The 14,937-nt window shown below is 42.9% G+C and overlaps 1 protein-coding gene across 1 annotated transcript in view; it reads right to left on the bottom strand.

Moving 5' to 3' along the window:
• cubn (cubilin (intrinsic factor-cobalamin receptor)) overlaps window positions 1-14,937 on the bottom strand; it is a 95,409-nt gene that overhangs the window by 8,323 nt on the left and 72,149 nt on the right. The window contains exons 54-60 of the mRNA XM_068304593.1: window positions 12,225-12,412; window positions 6,070-6,226; window positions 5,023-5,172; window positions 4,639-4,824; window positions 2,456-2,585; window positions 2,039-2,256; window positions 662-861 (exon numbers count right to left, since the gene is read on the bottom strand). Of these exons, the coding sequence (XP_068160694.1) occupies window positions 662-861; window positions 2,039-2,256; window positions 2,456-2,585; window positions 4,639-4,824; window positions 5,023-5,172; window positions 6,070-6,226; window positions 12,225-12,412 (1,229 nt within the window). The remainder of the gene's footprint in view (window positions 1-661; window positions 862-2,038; window positions 2,257-2,455; window positions 2,586-4,638; window positions 4,825-5,022; window positions 5,173-6,069; window positions 6,227-12,224; window positions 12,413-14,937) is intronic.

A 14,937-nucleotide genomic window follows, 5' to 3' on the forward strand; every position in this document is an offset into this window, starting at 1 on the left:
GCCAGTTCACATTCCAAAATGTTTTGGTCCACATGGGCCTTGAACCGGCCACCCTCCAGCCCCCAGCCCAGGGCCGAGTGGACTGAGCTGCTGCTCAGATGTTCAGATGGAGACTGTGTGGAATGTTTTGCAATTGTAGCTTTAGGATCAACCATAACTTTTCAGTAACATCCCTCCCCCCCCTAAAAAATAAAAACAAAACAAAACAAAAAACCCCCATGTGGGCTTGTTTATTTCTTCTATCAATATATTTTGTTTTTTAACGAATAGATGCACAGCTCTCTGCTCTGGTTTATTTTCAGTGCAAATTGTCACAACGCAGATCACAGTGACCTAATAACCCTAACGGTAATAGTAATAACCGTTAGGGTTATTATGTGGGCTGTGAAAACAGCAGATATCAGAGGTCAAAACAATACATAAATGCCATCTAACATTTTTTGCCTTCAGTTCACGTCCGTGTGAATGTGGGTGTTTTGATCGGTTCAAGAAGTCCACATTCTACCCATTTGCATTTTCACTTGCTTTATTCACCCTTACTTTACTGTTCACACAGTGGACGGGAATGACTGAAATTGATTTGTCTTTTTGTGTCACATATAGATAAAACAGAGAACAAAACCCATACATTTGCCACTGATTTTTATTATGGGTTACTTACTTTGACGTAGTCAAATCTACAAGTAGAGGAGCTCTCAAGCTCAAACGAGGTGAAGGTCAGGTTGATGGCTTTATTAACAGGCATCTCAATGGTCCACAGGCAGTCCATTCTGGGCTCATAGAGTCCATCCTGGTTTGAATCTGGAGATCCCAGCATCCCCATGGGCATAGAAAGGTAACCACCACATCCCTGTGCTGGACCTGCAGGGAAGTTAATCACTGACCACATCTCTAAACGCATCATCATGTTAAATAACAATAGTATTGATGCGGCAGAGCTGGTGATATTATGTATGTTCACTGTCGCTACCGAAAAGCTAACTGGTTAGTCAGTATTGTAAGCATTTACAAAGCATTAAACAGTACATATGTCCTTACAGAGATAAAAAATAAATATTTAGAAGATACTAAATATAATCAAAATTTTACAATAAAAGCTGTGCTTCTATTTGCTGAAAACACTTCATCAGGCTGATTTAGCACTGCTGTACGGTGGTGGTAGGAATGTCAGTTAATCATCTCCATTAGTGGCTGACAGACGACCCACTTGTGGAAGCACCATAACCAGGTACCAGTGACATTAGCTTTGTGGAATAATTAGTTTATCCCTTATCCTTTTAAATCATATGTAAACAATTGTATCAATAATTTTAAACAAAAAATAATTTTGATTTTCATAACATTTCTTCCTATAATTTGGAGTTCACTTTTCTGTTCAAATAAAAAAAGTGTTTGATGCTAGCTAATACTGTTGACAGAAACATCATCTCACTAGCAGGTCTTGCTGAAAATAGAATCCATTATTGACAGCAACCAGATGCTAAAATCATGACAAATCTGCCTTTGGGATTATTCTGTCATTCCACGGGTTCTCTCCTGGGTGTCAGGGGTGTGACCCCACCTCCTACCTGCAATCCACATCCCCTGAGGTGGAAGATATAATCGCCCCATCAGTGGGTAAGTGGAATGCACACAAACTGCCCTCTATGTCCAACCATCCACCCATCCATTGCGGGGCTCTATGTGTGTCTGTTTAAATAGGCAACACTGTTTTTGTTGTAGGAGTCGTTGTGTCGTGGGAGTCACATCATTCTCCAGATTTAATACTCATCATTGCAACTGTTTCATCTTAAATCCACCACCAGTGCCCCGCCACATACAGCTGAAGGCCTTTTAGTTTCCCCTCTCTGGATCGCCACAACATCACTGAAAACTCTCTTTGGTACTGTTGAACATTGGCAATGTATTTAAATACTTGACCATTGAGCCAGATGCGATCAAATGGTAATCAGATCCTCTAAGTAGGACATGAGAGCAGGGCCCTTGGTCTATATGGTAAATATTGCATGATCTTTAGAAAACAGAATCAAGAACCTACCAAGGGTCTGACTATAAGTAGCCCTCCAGCCAATTCCATTCACCGAAGCATCTGTCCTGAAGATGATGAAGAGTTGATTGGTGGAGGAGCGCAGATTGGGTGGGAGTACTGTACCACAGAACTTCCCCAGCAGTGGTGCTGAAATGTCACCACCATCGTACACAGCCACATAGTCATAGCGACAAGAAGAAGATGCCTCCAAGTGGAAGGTGTTAAACCTGTGGAGTGGATGAAGTGTTAATGTTACGCTTGTTAAGGCTCTGCTCCATCAACGTCCACCTTCAAAGATTAATAAAGACACAACACAGATTCACACATGTTAAAACTTTAATTTAGTTAATAACATATCTGCTGTACTGTCTTATTCAGCTGTGTTCAGCCATATTTATGACATCTGTAAAACTGAGTCCTTCTTACTTGAGATCCACCACTCTGTCTGCATGGACCAGGATCCGGTAGCTGCAGTTGATGTTGTGATGATATTCAGTGAAGGATAGAGCTGGGCTGCTCACTGTACCCATAGTGCTGTTGAAAAATCCCCCACATGCTGCACACGCATACACACACGCATACGCACACACATACACACACACACACACACACACACACAAACACACACACACACACACACACACACACACACACACACACACACACACACACACACACACACACACACACACGAAAGTTACTTAAAAATACAGTATATCAACATCTATCTATGCTAAAGAAAAGGACTCCGTCAATCACGCAGAGAAACAAAGTAAAAAAAAGGTTAAATCACAGAGTGGTCTAACTCATACTGTGACCCTGAAATGTTTGTCCTCTGCTTACCTGTGTGCCCTCCTGATGTCCTAACCCCTGAAAAGTCAGTGATTATGGATCAGGGCATCAGTGAGCTCCCGGACAGGATGTGGTTTTCCTGATGAAACTGGATGCATTCGTATAAAGGTGCTCCAAGATCCAGGAACACCTCTCGTGGCGGTCACCCCGGAGGCATCCACACCAGATGCCCAAACCACCTCAGCTGACTCCTAGAGCAGCGGCTCTACTCTGAGCCTCTCACGAATAGCAGCGTTTCTCACCCTATCTCTAAGGGAGACACCAGCTATCTGCCTGAGAAATCTCATTACAGCCGCTTGTATGCACAATCTTGCTCTCTTGGTCATGACCCATCCCTCACGACCATAGGTGAGGGGAGGAATGAAGATTGAACGGTAGCTTTACCTCTCGGCTTAAGTCCCTCTTTGTTGCAACAGTGCGGTAAAGCGACTGCAATATCGCTCCTGCTGCCCCAATTCTCCATCCAGTCTCAAGTATCTTGGGGTACTGTTCCTTCACTCATGAACAGTACCCCAAGATACTTAAACTCCTTCACTTGTGGAAGGACCTCATTCCCCACTCAGAGAAGGCAATCCACCGGCTTCATGCTAAGGATCATGGCCTCAGATTTGGAAGTGCTGATTGTCATCCCCACTGCTTCACACTTGGCTGCAAACCAGACCAGTGAGTGCTGCAGGTCACAGGCCGATGACGCAAACAGGACCACAAACACAACACTCACTTTGGGCGTACAGGGATTGGATGACCCTGAGAAGAGGCCCCCTCACCCCATAGTCCCGCAGTACTTCACAGTACTACACAGTAAGTCCCTGGGGATGTGATTGTACACTGTCTCCAAGTCCACAAAACACATGCAGAATGAATGGGCATACTCCCAAGCCCCCTCTAGGATCCGTATGAGAGTAAAAAGCTGGTCCATTCTTCCACGACCAGGACGGAACCCACATTGTTCCTCCTCAGTCTGAGGCTCGACAATCGGCCGGACCCTCCTTTCCAGCACCTTGGAGTAAACTTTCCCAGGGAGGCTGAGGAGTGTGATGCCCCTGTAGTTGGCACACACCTTCTGGTCCCCCTTTTTAAAAAGAGGAACGACCACCCCAGTCTGCCACTCTTTCAGCACTGTCGCAGACTTCAACACAATGTTAAGAGGCATATATTTTTATTCATGGCGCTTTTAATACAGTGCCCCCTCCTTACGCAAGGTTAATGCATTCCAGGAACCACGCCAATAACAAATTCCAAGATATAGTGACAAACTATTTATCTTATTATTAACAGTAATTTAAACATTTATGAACCCTCCTGATACTAATATTAAACCACCTTCTATCTGTTTTACCTTTTTTCCACACTTTTATCGACCGTTTAAAGCACTTTTGTGTCTCACAAAAGTGCGCTGCGTTCCAAGACTCACGGAACGTAGTGCACTTCCGGATGCCGTCAGCCAATGGAATGCACATACGGTATCACGTGACTACCTATTAAAAATCCGCGATGATGATGATGCAAATGCGCGAGGGATTACTGTATTATAATCTATAGTAATCTATAGTTGTAATTGTTTTCAATTTAAAAGAAACATAGAACATGCCCCATTGTATTCCCTAATTTATTTGATTTTGATAAAAAATGTAGAAGTTAGTGAATTTATTTCAGTTCATCTGACTGACGCATTCCTCCTTTAAGTTTGTTCACTACAACTGCTGAGGGTCTTTTGTGGCTCCTTAGAATATTTGGTCCTATTCCTGTTTACTTACAAAAGGTTCTGTATTCTGCCATGAAGCCGCGGTCTGTGATCACAGAGTCTGAGTAGAAGTGGAGTAACATGGGGCCGAAGGTGGAGACGTGTCCTGGGATGGTGTTACCACACAGAGTGGCAACAGGAGCCCCGCCGGTGGCCAGGCTGTAGATCCTCACACCGTCATACAGACAGCTGGAGTGTGCTACGCAGACGGAGAAGGAGCTGTTGATGAGCAATCTACACATATACACACACAACCACACACACACACACACACACACACACACACCACACACACACACACACACACACACACACACACACACACACACACACACACACACACACACACACACACACACACACACACACACACACACACACACACACACACTCTTACCTTCTAACTGAAAGGTCTGAAAGGTGAGGATGACTACGGACTGCTCTCCAGCGTCTATGATGTAGTTGCAGTTGGAGTTGTCGGGGTAGTTTGCTGGGTAATTCGGAGAAACCACATGACCGCTGGGAGCTGTGAAGTTTGCTCCGCACCCTGATGAACAGACGACATCAGATCATGTTGGTATGTTGTTCTTTCCATTGCCACACTGCTGCCACTTCAATATAAAGTGAATTGAACGGCATTGACACCACCAGCCAACACCAGGTAAGGTATTCACTCCCCATCAACTTATTTAACTAGCTCCATTCGTGATGATGTCATGGAGGCTGACAAATTTGATCCCTCAATTAAAGTGTTACGCCATCCAAGAACAAGAACAGTATCGCCTGTTGTCATGTTAACATTAGCTGCAGTTGCTCTTGGGAACGTTCAGGCAATCAAACATTAACACATGGTACAAAAAATGTTGACCAGACCAGCTTTGCTTTTCAGATATCAGACATTAAAAGTTGTCTCCTTTTCATCCACACTTTAAGTTACTCCCTTACCCAGATGTACCTTTGTACATCTGGGTAAGGGATGTACAGATGTATATTCATTTGATGATGTATTGGCTCTCAGCGTTTGACCCCAATCAACAACACTTTTCTTTCCCTAGGGGATATTAGGACACACATTATCTACCAACTAATGAGAGTTGAAGAAACACACACACCAAACAAAGCCAATAAAAACACACAGATCAGTGAATATTCACTGCTACTGAATGCTATAGATGTTGGTTAGGTAATCATTTCAGACTATCACAGCCATGACACACCGCCTACCACAGGAAGATCGAAAGACACAGACTGAACACACGAGGGAAGAAAGTTCACAGGACACACATTCAAACAAATCAGGATATCAAATTTTGGACGGTGGAAAACTAAACGCATGATACAAGAAATGTAATATTACAAATAAAAGTGAAACAACAACAACAAAACCCAAACCATGAATTTTATTTAACGTGACATGAATCTATCTTGGCTGCTTGGCTCTTACTGATGCTGAAAGAAGCTGAGAATCCTCTACCAGGCACTGCACTGCTTTGAAAGCGACTTGTGATGATGTTATATGGAGCGATGATGGGCCCCGGGGCCACTGTGCCACAACCTGTTGACAGCAGAGCTTCAGCATTTTGGGTCTGACCCGACCAAACCTGGATAAAGATACACATACAATCAGAAATTGATGTTGAATGGAACATATTTCAAAGATGCATGAATTACTCTTAGAATGCAGTTGAAGCTGCTGGCAGTGTTGGACAGGACAGGACAAGACATGCCCAATGAGACCTGTCCAAAAGAAGGATGTGCCTCCTATTACTATTACCTTATCTTTGGTCAGAGCCAAATTGGATAAAAATTCAGAAAATTCTACCAGAAAAGAATAATATGGTCTGGGAGGTCGATGTCTAATTAAAAAGTCAATAGAATCAATTAGTTTATTTGTGGAATGAAACAAACTCATGCTAAAGGTCTCAAAAGTAATGTAGCTGGACCCAGGTTTTGAGATAATTCCTAAATTAGTTATAAATAGCTGTGCTGAGGTTCATGGCTGGTAAGGCACTGGCTTCATCATAATCAGAATTACAAACATATGAACCTACAGTGTAGCTTATTCACCATTTAATTAGCAACAGTGAGTGGGTTGTATTTAAAGTCTCATAGCAGAATTATTTACACATACAAACTGTAACACACACATTAAAGACTGTAAAGACACACATTTGATTTAAAAAAAAACATTGCTATGTTGTTCATGTTTGTTTATATGTTATTTCTACCTATAAATGAAGTCAATGTGTCGATCCTTCTGAACAAAAGCATCGAAAATATTTTGAGTTGAGATATGTAATCCTCCATTTTTTTAGTAAAGCAAGGTGAGCGGAAAAAACAAATGAATGGCTGCATTTGACTTGCTGACTAGAGTTTGTAGGTTGCTGTTACTTATTCTGCGGCCCAGGAGTACCAAGAAGAATCCCTGGGATCAACAGCGCCCCCTACCATGAGGCAGGAGAACTGCGTGCCTCACTTAGTGCCTCTTCCCAGCGGTTTTAGGACCTCTCAACTTCAGAAAGACGTTACACACATACAGTTGTTGACAAAAAACTGTAAATTATATAAGTTAGTTAAACTATGCAAATTTAGTTAATACAGAAACCTGGATTGGACATTTTAATAGCGACATGTGAAGAGATTGCAATATAGTCTCACTGTTCAGCTATCAGCACAGCTAGTCGAGTAATCGCGCGATCCATCGCTTGGCTGGCTACTGCCTCACCACAGGTCTTTTCTTAGAATTTCAGTAATTGTGAAAATTCATCAATTTTGAGTAAAAATAATCTAAACTTGGTGATGATAAATGGAAAATAACTTTATAATACACATCACTGGATAAATATAACCATTTAATTTATTTTTTTTCATTTTCCGTTTTTTTTCTTTCATGATGGCAGGTAAAGCCGTCCCCTGACCGCACGTCATTGCTGCCACGTCACCTCCCCATGGCTGCCACGCCACAGGGGGTTGGCATCACACGCTATGTGAGTGTTCATATGGTTGGGAGGAGAGGCTTCATTAAGACTAACATACTCATCCTTATGTAGCCAGGTTCCTGTTAGTCTGAAAATATCAATGCTGTTTAATAATTAAGGTACTGTAGTTAATAGAGATATTTTTTCTAGATTTAGATGGTATTTCATTTATGTAGGTTCGAGGGATAAACACAGTGTCAATGGGGTGTGTATTAGTTAAATTAGAGTTAGCTTTGGCAGGGGACAGCGGTAAGGGAAACTCAGAGAAGCGTGTAAGACTGCAACTCTGTGACCTGATCTCCACTCTGGCATTTCATCATTTAGGAGATAAACGTTTAGCTATATTTTTAGACAAGAGGGCTGCACGAACTCTACATTACCCTTAAGGACCTCAGCCTTTCTCAGGCATGCATCATTTACACCGCCATGGGTAACAATCCATTTATCCTTAGACATTAGCTTTAACTGTCCCTTGATATTGCTGCTCTGGTCATGGGGATGCAGCTAACTGTGGCCGCTTGGTGACATGCAGTCAGGGTAGGCAGTTGAGACAGGAAATATAAAATTAAAAATAAAAGTCTTATATTTATTCAGTGTTAAAGTTCTTTTTCGTTTAACTTAACAATTTTTGGAATTGTGTTTCAAAATTGCTGATTTTTCACAATGGATTATGGAAATCGTCAAATGAAGGCCAGGTTTGATTATTTTGGTGAGCTGTCTTTCCTTGGTTTGGTGGACTGCACAAAACTCAGTGAATGTCACAACATTTTGATGATGCAAAACTGCAGAGCCTGTCAACATATACCAGACTATTTAACTTAGTCAAACTAAAGGCGGATCTGTTTGTACTGTATAGTTCACAAAAGGTGAGGGAAGAATGCAAATCCCCTTGACAGCTTCTCAGATTTCTGGGCCAGAAAGATCTTATTGAAACTGTTCCTAAGGTGACAAAGTTACTCCAGCTCGTGCTCACTGTGCCAGCGACTACAGGTCATTCTCCACACTGAAAAGATTGTAAAAATACAGTCGGAACAGGACTAATCAGGGACGACTTTCTTCTATTGCAGTGGTCTCCATTGAGACAGAGTTACTTTTAAAACTGAAGAAAGATAAGGAGGACTTTAACAAACAAGTTGTCAATGCTTTTATTCAAAAAGAGTGGCACATGGACTTCATTTTTAAGTAAAGGTAAGATAAAAAGTCTTTTTTTTCTATGCTACAGTTTCTATATGTAAAGAATGCTGATATGAATTTTAAACATGTTAAATATTACCCATAAAATGTTGAATAAGCTGCTCTGTAGGGTTCATTTATTTGTAAATCTGACTGTGATGATATCAGTGCCTCACCAAAGATGAACCTCAGAACACGACACTACTATTATGGGGTTATTAGCGAACATAGGGAAGAATGACTGCTCTAGACATTGCAGAGGAGTTGTGTGACAGCATAATTATAACCATCATATCATTATATGATGCTTAAGCACCATGGTGGTGTAGTAGGTAGCACTGCTGTGGGTTTGATTCCACCTGGGTCTTTTCTGTTTGTATGTTTGTTAGTATGTCCTGCTGGCGTCTGCGTGGGTTCTTTCCAGGTTCTCCTGTTTCATCCCACCATCAAAAACCTGTAATTTAGGTGAGCTGGTAACTCCAAGTTGAACATAGGTATGTGTGTGTGTGTGTGAATGGTTTTCTGTTTTTTGTCTTTGTTGCCATACAACAGTCGCATTCTTATACATGTCTGCACTCCTAGAACGGTCACCCACTGTACTGTCACCTACTGTACTGTAACCCACTGTGCACGCTATAGAGACTGTGTCTGTCCCTCAACAGTTTAAAGTTAATTCATGTAAAATTAAGTCATTTCAAGTCTAGCAACAGCTCCAACAGCTCCAGAGTACAAGAAAATATGGTCTCCTGAATATTACACCCCTGTCTTCAAAAGCTGTTTTAATCAATTACATTATATCTGATTATCATATTGATTTATTCTGTTTAACGGAAACCTGGCTAATGAGGAAGAGTATTTTTCCCTGAACGGAGCTGCTCCACCGAAATGATCAGATCCCATGAGTCTCAGGCAGAGGAGGAGTTGCATCTCTTTTTAATTCCTCGCTACAACTGAGCCGAAAACTGAAAATGATCTTAGATTAATTTGAAAGTCTTATTCTGAGCCTATCAAACCTAATCCAAAACTACTCAAGCCTCTATTGTTTGCCATAATTTATCGTCCTTGTGGTCCATACAGTGACTTTCTATCTGAATTTACTGACTTCTTAACATCTTAAATATTCTTACATATAAAGCTCTTCACTGTAAGGCTCCATCTTACACTGAAGATCTCATTGAGATGTATCAGCCTCCCAGGGCCCTTCAATCCAAGGATGCAGTATTTCTGGTAACCCCTCGGGTCTTTAAGAGTAGTACAGGAGGCAGAAGCTTCAGCTACCGGACCCTTTACTCTGGAATGATCTCCCGGCCTCGGTCCGGGGGGCACACACTCTTAGCTTATTAAAGAGTAGACTAAAAACCCGCCTCTTTGATAGAGCCTACAATTAGAAATGACACACACTCCACTAGATATGCTGCTATAGGCCTAAACTGCTGAGGGTATTTTTTGTCCGTCTCTCCCATTAAAGGGAAATACTCTGGTGCTTCTATCACTTATCTTTCTTTATCTTTCTCTGCTTTTATAATATACTGCTAATGTTAAATCACACTTTTTGTTTACAAGATACTGCTGCTATCTTTGCGCATCTGTTCGACAGGTGGGGAACACGCATAGAACACAGGAAATCCAAAGGCCTGGAAATCCCGCCCCCACTTCAGCCATAAAAGCTCAATATGGACATGAAAATTCAATCTTGCCTATCTGCCACTCTCTTTCTGTCTCTCTCTTTTTCTTGCCCTATCTCTATCCCCATTGTATTTCTTTTCCCAACCAACAGGTCAAGGCGGATGACCACCCTCCAGAAGCTGGGTCCTACCCGGAGTTTCTTTCTCAATGAGGGAGTTTCTCCCCGCCACCATCACTTATGCTTGCTCTTGAAGGCATTGTTGGCTTTCTTTCTGTCAAGCGCTTTGAAATATCTGCAGATGTGAAAGTGCTTTATAAATAAAAATTGATTGATTGATATAAAACAGGCTTCTAGAAAGGCCTTTTTCCATCTCTGAAACATTGCTAAAATCAGGCATGTTTTAAAACGGAATGATGTGGAAAAATGAATTTATGCATTCATCACTTCCAGACTTCCCAGACTATCTCTCTTTTTTCAGGCTTCCCCAAAAAGTCACTCTCTTTCTCAGACTGTCTTCTGACCAGGACCAGTATCAGAGACCATATATTTCCTGTGTTGGCTTCTCTGCACTGGGTCCCTGTGAAAGCTAGGATAGATTTTCAAATACTCCTCTTCACTTACAAAGCCCTTCATGGCCAGGCACCGACCTATCTGAAGGAACTTTTAGTTCCACATAATCCATTTAGGGCATTACGCTCTCAACATACAGGCCTACTGTCATCAGTCATCATCTACAAATTACCACCGCTATATCCGCCGCAGCGGGTCACGGGGAGCCGGAGCCTATCTCGGCGGCATAGGGCGTGAGGCGGGGAACACTCCGGGCACAACGCCAGTGTACCGCGGAGCCACACACAAAGACATACAACCATGCACACACACACACACTCATTCCTACGGGCAATTTGGAGGTGGGAGGAAGCCGGAGAACCTGGAGAGAACACACGCAGACACGGGGAGAGCATGCAAACTCCGCACAGAGCGGGACTCGAACCTAACCACTACGCCACCGTGCCGCCCAAGGCCTACTGTATGTACCTAATTATAGGCTCCTAAAAGGAACAATCAATCAACTCAATCAACTTTATTTATATAGCGCTTAATCACATCTGAAGATATTTCTAAGCGCTTTACAGATAGAAAGTCAACAATGCCCTCCAGAGCAAGCATAAGCGACGGTGGCGGGGAAAAACTCCCTCATTGAGGAAGAAACTCCGGGCAGGACCTAGGCTCTGGAGGGTGGTCATCTGCCTTGACCTTTTGGTTGGGAAAGAGAAATACAATGGGATAGAGATAGGTCAAGTAAAAGAGACAGAGGGAGGGAGTGAGAGAGTGGCAATAAAGTCCTCCTCTCTACTGGTGCTTCTCTTGAAGGTCCAGTGGATTGATTTCAACAGCTTTGGATAACCATGATCTGGATAACTGAGAATTTACAGAGACATACATGACACTTTGAAAACTTCACGGTTGTACATGGCTTATTGCCTGTTGTCAGTAATTGTGATGTGATTAGGATTTAATATTAGCCATTGTTTCCAGGCTGAGGCTTTATACCAAATGTATGAAAAGAGGAAGTCAATTTCATGAAATTTCACAGGTGGACTAGGAAAACACAGCTTCCCTAAAATATGACAAATGCACTTAAAATTTTTAGTAATTTAAAAATGACTTCATGTCTGATTCAGGTAATAGAGCCAAGATACTTGAGTTTTGGAATGTGATTCATTTTATTTTTTTATTGCTGATAAACACACTGAAATATTTTCTCTAATTCTTTGAAAAAACAACAACAACCTCTTACCAATATCATAGTAATGATACCTTGATGTAGCTGCTCAGACAAGTTCCACTGGGGTCAGGGATCTGGAAATCACTGTTGAAGCTCATCTCAAGGTGGTTTCCCTCATGGGCAATGATCTGCCAGGAGCACTCCACATTAGCTGGGAAGTTATTGGGATAGTTTGGAGACTTGATTGTTCCTGTATCAGCATGGATCACTCCTCCGCATCCTGGGTAAACAAAGGATGTGATTGCACAATGAAATTAAAACGAAGTAATGATTGAAAACTGTTTAAATGAGCTTCCTGCATATGAATGGATGGAATTTAAGTTCTCTGGAAACCGAATGTAGAAAATAGAATATTTGTAGATGTTTGCATTTCATCCGTCCTTCCATCCATCTTTAACCGCTTATCCGGGGCCAGGTCGCGGGGACAACAGTCTCAGCAGGGATACCCATACTTCTTTCTCACCAGACAACTCTTCGAGCTCCTCTGGAGTGATCCCGTGGCGTTCCCAGGCCACCCTGGAGACATAGTCCCTCCAGCCCGTCCTAGGTCTTCCCCATGGTCTCCTGCTGGTGGGACATGCAAGGAACACCTCTACAGGGAGGCGTCCAGGAGGCATCCGGAACAGACGCCCGAGCCACCTCAGCTGGCTTCGCTTGACGTGGAGGACCAGCGACTCTACTCCAAGCTCCTCCCTGGTGACTGAGCTCCTCATCCTGTCTCTGAGGGTGTGCCCAGCCACTCTACGGAGGACACTCATTTCAGCTGCTTGTATCCGAGATCTTGTTGTTTTGGTAATGACCTAAAGCTCATCGTATGGCAGTTGGAGACAGTACTTCTAGACTGGCAGAATGGGGTGGTGGTCTTTTCAAAAAGGGGGACCGAAGGGTGTATTCCAACTAGGGGGATCACACTTCTCAACCTCCCGGGGAAAGTCCATTCCAGGGTACCGGAGAAGAGGACTAGAGCCATAGTCAAACAGCGGACTTAGGAGGAACAATGGTTTTTTTAGTTTATTTTCATCCCAGTCGCAGAACACTGGACCTCTCCATCGAGTGCTCTAGGGCTTGTGGGAGTTTGTCCAACCAGTCCATGTGTGCTTTGTGGATCGGAAAAAGGCATTTGATCAGGTTCCTCGTGGTATCCTATGGGGAGTGCTTCGGGACTATGAGGCTCTTTGCTAAGAGCTGTTCAGTCCCTGTATGACCAAAGCCGGAGCCTTGTATACATTGCTGGTAGTAAGTCGGACCTTTTCCAGCTGCATGTTGGACTTTGGCTGGGATGCCTTCTATTACCTGTTCTGTTCATGTTTGCATTTCATTGGAAAATTAATGGTTTTTCACATTCATTCATTGCCATGACTGCTTCATCTGCTGTCGTGGGTCACGGGGTGCTGGAGCCTATCCTAGCTGGCTTAAGGCATGAGGTGGGGGAAACTCCGGGCGCGATGGCAGCGCACCGGAGAGCCACACAGAGACCTAGACAAACCCTCAAACACACACTCATTCCTATGGTCAATTTGGGACCGGCCAATTAACCAAAGGCGCATGTTTTTTGAGGTGGGAGGAAGCCGGAGAACCTAGAGAGAACCCATGCAGACATGGGGAGAACATGCAAACCCCACACAGAGCGGGACGCAAATCCGGAACCAGCGACACAGAGAGAGAGAGAGAGACCATGTTTTTATATTATTTATAGCTTCTTATGAGTATGAGTAAAGTGCTATATTGACGTAGGTTAGGGGACGCAGATAAAGTAGTGACGGCGCCCAACAGCCAACAGTTCAATATACAGTACTCATCCGCTTCGTCTTACCTTTTACTGGGAACTATTAACTGCTTACCGGCATCAGCTTCGCTCCCCAGTGTTAACAAGCTAACAATCTCTCATTGTCTGTTACGATTGTCGGGAACCACAGCTTTAATTACATCCTGTCAAACATCGGTTGTCGTCACCACTGATTTTTGTCTCATTTGCAAACACTTTTAAAAAAAATTCTTCTCGATGTTTACCGGTGGTCTCAGTCGCATCAGCCCATGTGTTTACACAATGGAGCCAGAGTAATGTTTGGCTGACTGAGAAAGCAGTTCCTTACTTGGTGCAGAGAAATCAACAATTATTAACAAGAGAGACAAACACGAAAAAATAAGAGCGAAATACGTAGTAACAAAGTTACTGACAGAAAAGTTCCAGACTATGGCAATTGATCCAACGCTAGTGCATGCTAGTTCATTTGGTGCATGTGAAAAAAACGTACATGAATGCGAGGGGGAGTGAGTGTTGATAGAGGGAGCTCAGAGGGGGGAAGGTTGTGGTGATAGAGGGAGCTCAGAGGGGGGAGGGTTGTGGTGATAGAGGGAGGTCAGCGCGGCGATGGGAGGTGATGATAGACGGAGCTCAGAGCCACACCCATTAACACGGAGCATTTCGGGGCGGAAATGATTTGATTTAAATTGATTCAATCAGAGATTTTGAGGACGATGGATCTGTTTGGGGCAAGAAATTTCAAATACAGTGTAGTTGGACATCTGGCAGCTGAATGACATGAATTAAAAAAGCATAACATGGGACCTTGAAATAGGACACGCATCCTTTATAATGATCAGACTCTCTAGTCATGTTCAACTGATGGTGATAGACCTGAGTGTGATTTTAGCCATTTTAGGCTTAGGATTAAGTGAAATAGCATTTCTTTTTAAATATTTCACAGAACATTTTTGCAGTTTTCTATTTTAAGTTATGTATTG

Source organism: Antennarius striatus, chromosome 20 (genome assembly GCF_040054535.1).
Source record: "Antennarius striatus isolate MH-2024 chromosome 20, ASM4005453v1, whole genome shotgun sequence".
Lineage (NCBI taxonomy): Eukaryota > Metazoa > Chordata > Actinopteri > Lophiiformes > Antennariidae > Antennarius > Antennarius striatus.